Here is a 6,019-nt window from a genome sequence, read left to right on the forward strand (position 1 = left end):
TCTTAGTAGGTTTGGAGATTCTCCGACTGGATCCAAATTATAATACTTTCTGTAAGGAATTGCACCTGCCATCCTCTTTCTAGCCTCATTTTAAAGAGTGTTTTCGAGTTAAAATGCAGATCTTTGCTAATTCTTTATTGTATTCGATTTACATTTAGATGTGAAACGATTTAACTTTTGCTTGAATATGGTGAAGTTTCATTGAAATTCCCTTCTTTTGATAAATAACATTGAATGCCTCAGTCAGTATATTTGGAGTTTCTACTAAAAACACATTTAGATATCTAAGATCGTTTGAGTAATAATAAATATTCATAAGCAGATTATTTAAATCCAATTGCTTTGAACTACAGCAATTTTTACTTGATATGTATTCGTTTAATAATTGGGTATGTTGCAATATTGAAATAATTCTTCGGAATATACTTCAATAAGTTTTCTGGTACATCATCTGTTATCGATTTTCTGAGCTTCTTTACAGAGGGAGTGTGCTTCTTAATTCCGGTGGTGCTGTTTAAAGAGTGTTTATAATAAAGAACATACATTATTAGTAGTCATTTAGGGGTTTATCAATTCTGCATTGACTCCTCACCTCGGTTCCGACCATGTCCACACAGTCGAAGGCATCGCGGAAATAGCCACAGCTCAGCTTAATGGCTGCTCGGTGGTGCAACCGCTGTTGCTGGCAACACATGCCACTAAAATATTTAATAGTTACCATTGACCGTGCCTACTTCAACGACTCTCAAGAACTTACTTGATCACCTGGCAGTCGCTGCTGCTGCTGCACTCGCTGCCCAGCGGTTGCCTTTGCTTCAACCCGAATATGTCCTCCAGGATCGACGTGGCTCCTCCCGATTCCGCATCCGTCTCGCATCTCCAGATGCCCTCCTGGGCGACCAGCATGCAGGCGCTGCCCTGAGGACAATCAGCATGCCGCTGGCATAAATCACGCTGACGCCCAAACACGTAAACGCATTTTCCCTCTGCCAAATATTTCGAACACTCAAGAAAATTAGGTATTTATTATTTTTTAGTATTAGCCTAAAACCTAAACGAAAATTATTATGTTTTTAAAAACTTGTTTTTGTTGATTTCGCATTTGACAGGTATAGCGATGTCTACTTTCATGTAAGCACATAATAGGTGCCAATTGTTTTTATTTAATTTAAATTTTAAGACGTGAAATCACTACAGCAAATAAATCTTTATTCGTGGAAAAATATTCTTGGTTTTTTAATCAGGCTTATATGGGAAAACGGACTGCTATTTAAGGGGTTAACAATTTTATTTTTGTTAAAGGCAATCAAAATGATATATAGTTTTTAAATTTAGTTATTAAAAGTAATAAAAAGTCAATGGATGAGTCTTATTTGTTATTCTGAAACCGTTAAAATAATATAGGTTTTGCACACAATAAAACTTTAATTAGGAAACCGGTAAACCAGGTAAACACCTGGTTTTTAAGCTCTAGTAGGTTGTGCTCAACCTCCACAAATGCATTTCTCAGTGTAAAGGATAAAACGGAAGGGTGCAGCAATGCAATTAGGCCAACTTACCGCCGTATGTGTTGACGCAGACCCCGGAGGGACAGCAGTCCTCGTTGAGGAGACAGGCGCGGTCGGCGCAGGGCGTGTCCTCAATCAGCGGCTCCACAATTCCGTAAACTTCGGTCTGCTGGCGCAGCTATAGGGAAGGGTCGAATGAGGTGGCAATTAGAGTGGCATTTGTTAAAGCGTACGTATGCGTTATATTTCCCCCTCACTGCGCTGCAGCAGTCGGTTATCAATAACGCTGACACTTGTCGAGCGTTAATTAATTTTAGCATCGCTGTGCCCTTTGAACTTTACCCTTGATTGTGATCGGTGAGCCAAGTGGCAAATAAACCATACGAGAACGGTCGTTTCAATTTCAATTTGCTGCAAAACACTGTGGTGAATGCCTACGGCTATTTGCGACATGTCAATATTGCGTATACGCAGTTAAGTGTGCACAGGCCATACAATTTTCAGTTAGTGGGGTTGCTAAAAGGTCAATGTTTTTAATACATTTTGTTCTAAAAGAGTTTCAAGATATTAATAAAACTTAAGACATTTAGTCGGAGTGACATTTTAAATGATCTCGAGAGACTTAGCCCTTTTTTATTGCACTGAGTACCCTCGTTTAGAAGTGTCTTAACTTTTTCACCGTAATTCACCGTGGAGCATCTCAACATTTTAATTTTTAGCTTAGAGTTTCGATAAATAAAATTAGTTTGTTTGCCGGGAGCAACCATTGCTTATCCATCTATCTGTGTTAGTGGTTAAATGCTCCGTGGTTCCGCTCTGCAATTACCCGCTATTCCACCCACCCAACTTACCTGCTGTGGCATCGGAACAGGTTGGTGTGGTTCCTGCTCCACGGCGGAATAAGCGCCCAGGTAGTCGTTCAAGTCCAGATCTCCGGCAATGGGGAACGGGGCTCTGCGGTGCATCAGGTTGCGCGAATCGCGACCGAAGAGTGCTCGCTGCCAGGCGTTTCCGGATGGAAACGAGGAGGGGGCCGTGGCTAGAGAGGTGTCCAGCTGATGGGAGAATACCAGGAGGAGCAGCACGGCTGCCCACCTCGGAGTGTTGCTCATGGCGGCCACGTTAGTACATTGTCGTCCGTGGAATGCCTGTTGCTGATGCCACCTTCTGTGGCCTCTTGCCTGTTCCCCGGTGAGCTGTGGCAACGAAAACCGAGAACACGCTTAATTAAAACGTATGCCTAGCCGGGAGTCGATTGCTGCCCTCCGGGATGAGCAAATTTCCGTGTACATGCGCTCGAGCGGAGCGTGCGGCATATAAATCGCTGCCTCCTAGCCCGGAGTCGCCTCGGCGGTTCCGTTAACGGCTCCTGGCAATTTCCCTGTCAGGCGGCTCATTAAAATTGTCGGCTTGCTTTTAGTGTTATTACCGGCTGTGCCTTAATTTATGTATTCTTAGACTGCGCCTCCCTGTCATAGCTCCATTTTTATTGCCGGATGAATGTGGCATATATAAATCGTAATGAGCACATGTCGGCGGTTAGCAGTTAATACATCAAATTATGGCCGTTTCACTTACTTGTGTAAGTAAGCTAAATTTGACAGTCAGTTAGAATCCAAATAAGGTCGAGAAAGCTTACAACACACGTAACGCAACTTTAGACATTGTAATTTGATTTCATTTTTGCAGGAACTTTGTATTGTGAGATCTTCACAAGCTCATAATAAAAATTAAGGTCGAAATTATTATTTTTAAAAACAATTTGAAGCTACTTATTTTCCCCAGCAACTTTAAAAGTGAATTATGTTCTCAAGTCAAAGCGAAACGATGGAAGTTAACATGCCTGCGGGAATACACAAACTCAAAAGTACAATTTCCTTTCCTTTTAAAAATGCATGTTAATTGTATTCAGTTTTCCCCTAGGAGAAACAATTAAAACAATTTATACAAAAGCTTCTACCGAATGAATTTCAAGTTTTAACATACCCAGCTTTTAACTGAGTTCCTAAAGTGGATTATTTGCCATAAACAAACTAAGTTGTAGAGCTGTCCCTTTGTTCCTCACTTAATGTTCTGCCCACGCCCAGTAGCTGGGACCTAGTAGCCAATTATAGCATTTAGATACCCCTATTTTACGATACAAACATCAATCTGTTTGGAAAACTGACTTGGACAAAATGTTAAATATAACTGCCTACTTATGGGGGCGGCAATTTATATTATTAGCCAGCTGAATTGCTTCCGTAATGGGCAACCTTGATGGCTGACATTGAGTTTCAGGCTTTGACCTGGTCGATTGGCAACAGTTGTTAGCACTCTGGCATAAATAATTAAATGAATGAAAGGCTGTTGACTCGCCAAAGGCAATGGAAAACGTTTTTCCGGCGTGGGAAAGCAATTTAGTTAATGCTCGTGGTCTTGGAGGTGGCACAAGCAAATGGAGTAGACCGCGCAAGATAGAGTCCTTTTTGGTTTTCTTTTGGCGTTCTGTTAATTACTTTTCCCTACTTTAACCGGACGGGCTTGTCAAAAGCTCTTGTCAACCAACTTCTCGGGTTTGTTGCCTGGCATTTCGCCCCTTTTCCGCCGTGGACAATATTCACAATTAACCATCCATAGCCGGTTATTAAATCTGGACTAATTGCGTTCCAGCTAAATATGGACGGTTTTCGGTTGGCAGGTAAGAAAATTAAAATGTATCCATGTTCTTTTTTCTTAATTTACTAAGTGCCGTTTAGACATTCAGGTTTGACTTCTTATCAGGTGGAAAGTGTCAAACTGCTATTTCTGGCGATTGCAAAACTTTGGCTTCCGTCCATTCCAACCGCTGAATGTGGCTAATTGCTTTGGGGCACTTGAAAGTTTTGCAATTAGTCGGTTTTTCTGCGATATTTTACACAATTGGCCAAACTTTACCAATCATTGGAAGGTGGCTAGAGTTTGGATGCATTAGGGCGATGAGTTGATAAAAGTTTCCTAATTGAGCATCAGCTTGTGCTGAAAGTTGACCTCTGCGGAAAATATGCTTGCTATGAATTTTGCCAACTTAAAAAGTCTTCTCACTAGGGTTTTAGCATAAGTATGTTTTCTTTTTGATGTACATTCATAATAAGTTATTACAATCTAATGAATCAGGTATTAGGAAATTAGCTTTGGGCAATTTTAAAACAGTTTAATATAGTCTTGTGCGACTTTGATTTTTTGAGTTATTTGGGAAAGTGTTATGTTTATCAATGTAAAATGTTGGAAACTTAATGATTGAATTTTTTTTTTTAATTTTTATTATTATTTTTTTGTTTAAATAATACCATTCTTAACATTTTCAGGCTCGCAATAAATTTTATAAAAGCTAAAGTACAAATTTAATTACCAAAAGTTAGTCGTGCACTTAAATAAGATTAAAATTACACACTTTACCGCTCACGATATGCCTTTCATACCATATCCTATTTCCCGAAACTTATCCCGTTCTCAAGATTAGAAATTTGATCAAATGCCGAACAGCTCTTAATTTTCCGCCGCACAAAAAAACGTAGCAAAGCCTGCTGATTTGAAATTAGGCCGACGTTGGTGGAATTTGATTGCGACACGCCCACAGATGCGATTAAAGTGCAGTTGCATTAGTTGCATCACCTCGCCGCGCCCTTCTCCTGTTCCCAGAAGTGAATCAGGTACACCAAATGCGATACACGTGTCAACTTTCACTTTCACGGAATGCCAGCGGGCTGGAGGATGGGTTCTGAGTGGCACATACCTGCTGGCAGCTCGTCCTGTCGGCTACTGACTGTCTGAGTTGGCTGAAACAACACCTGTCGGCTAGCTGTTGCCACAGAGCTTTTTGGCCAGCCGAGCTTTCGGTTGGATTTTTATGAATTAAGTGTGTTTGTGGCGCAGCCAAAGCTCCTAGGAATCAATTTTAATGAAGCACACACCCGCATATTTTTGGCATGGTGTGGTGTAGATGTTTAAATTGTGGCCGTGACGTCACTGTGATTTGTGGCTACAATGCAAATTTAATGAGGCTTTTCATGTTAACAGCAAGGAATTCTTGGCAAGAACTGGCTGTCCTACAGGCAAATCTGTTAAACGGAAAGCACGCAATTTGGTTACCAAATCGAGATGAAAGGAGCCTGCCCTGCAGGACATTTTATGCATCAGTATAATGAGGATTGTATGGTCATGCCACTCACTGCTCCTTTGCGCAGAGCGCCCTTCATGTTGAATATTCAATATGCAAATGATCTCAGCCACTTGCGATGAGGGGAAGAAAATATTGTTGCACCTGCACTAGTGGTAATAAACTTATGGGTTTTAAAACTTTAACAGTTTTGGAGTGTAGCTTTTACAATTTCATCCGGGTTTAAGATGCAATTAGGTCATTGGTCATTATCATTGAAAATCAAGATAAATTTAAAGGTTAACAAGTTAAATTTAAAATTATAAATAGTTATAATTAAAACATTTGATCTTTGAGTAACTACGGCTGTGCTTACCATTATGAATCGTTAATT

The 6,019-nt window shown here is 40.5% G+C and overlaps 1 protein-coding gene across 1 annotated transcript; it reads right to left on the reverse strand.

The window, feature by feature from the left end:
- Nucleotides 1-100: 100 nt before the first annotated feature.
- LOC108090265 (prohormone-3) lies at nucleotides 101-5,277 on the reverse strand. The gene is made up of 6 exons (XM_017188873.2): nucleotides 5,263-5,277; nucleotides 2,360-2,704; nucleotides 1,560-1,686; nucleotides 758-986; nucleotides 593-698; nucleotides 101-510 (listed from the first exon to the last, which is right to left on the reverse strand). The coding sequence occupies exons 2-6, from the start codon at nucleotides 2,618-2,620 to the stop codon at nucleotides 496-498; spliced, it is 738 nt and encodes a 245-aa protein (XP_017044362.1). The 5' UTR covers nucleotides 2,621-2,704; nucleotides 5,263-5,277; the 3' UTR covers nucleotides 101-495.
- Between the last annotated feature and the right edge of the window lie 742 nt (nucleotides 5,278-6,019).

The sequence above is a fragment of the Drosophila ficusphila genome, unplaced genomic scaffold, assembly GCF_018152265.1.
Source record: "Drosophila ficusphila isolate 14025-0441.05 unplaced genomic scaffold, ASM1815226v1 contig_414, whole genome shotgun sequence".
In the NCBI taxonomy this organism is placed as follows: Eukaryota; Metazoa; Arthropoda; class Insecta; order Diptera; family Drosophilidae; genus Drosophila; species Drosophila ficusphila.

What these genes read in the sequence shown, in the direction of transcription:
- LOC108090265 (XM_017188873.2), bottom strand. Translation starts at nt 2,620, where the DNA reads ATGAGCAACACTCCGAGGTGGGCAGCCGTGCTGCTCCTCCTGGTATTC. An exon ending in CTGCGTCAACACATACGGCG is followed by an intron (nt 987 to 1,559) that starts GTAAGTTGGCCT and finishes AATATTTGGCAG; the next exon opens with AGGGAAAATGCGTTTACGTG. An exon ending in AGCGACTGCCAGGTGATCAA is followed by an intron (nt 699 to 757) that starts GTAAGTTCTTGA and finishes TAAATATTTTAG; the next exon opens with TGGCATGTGTTGCCAGCAAC.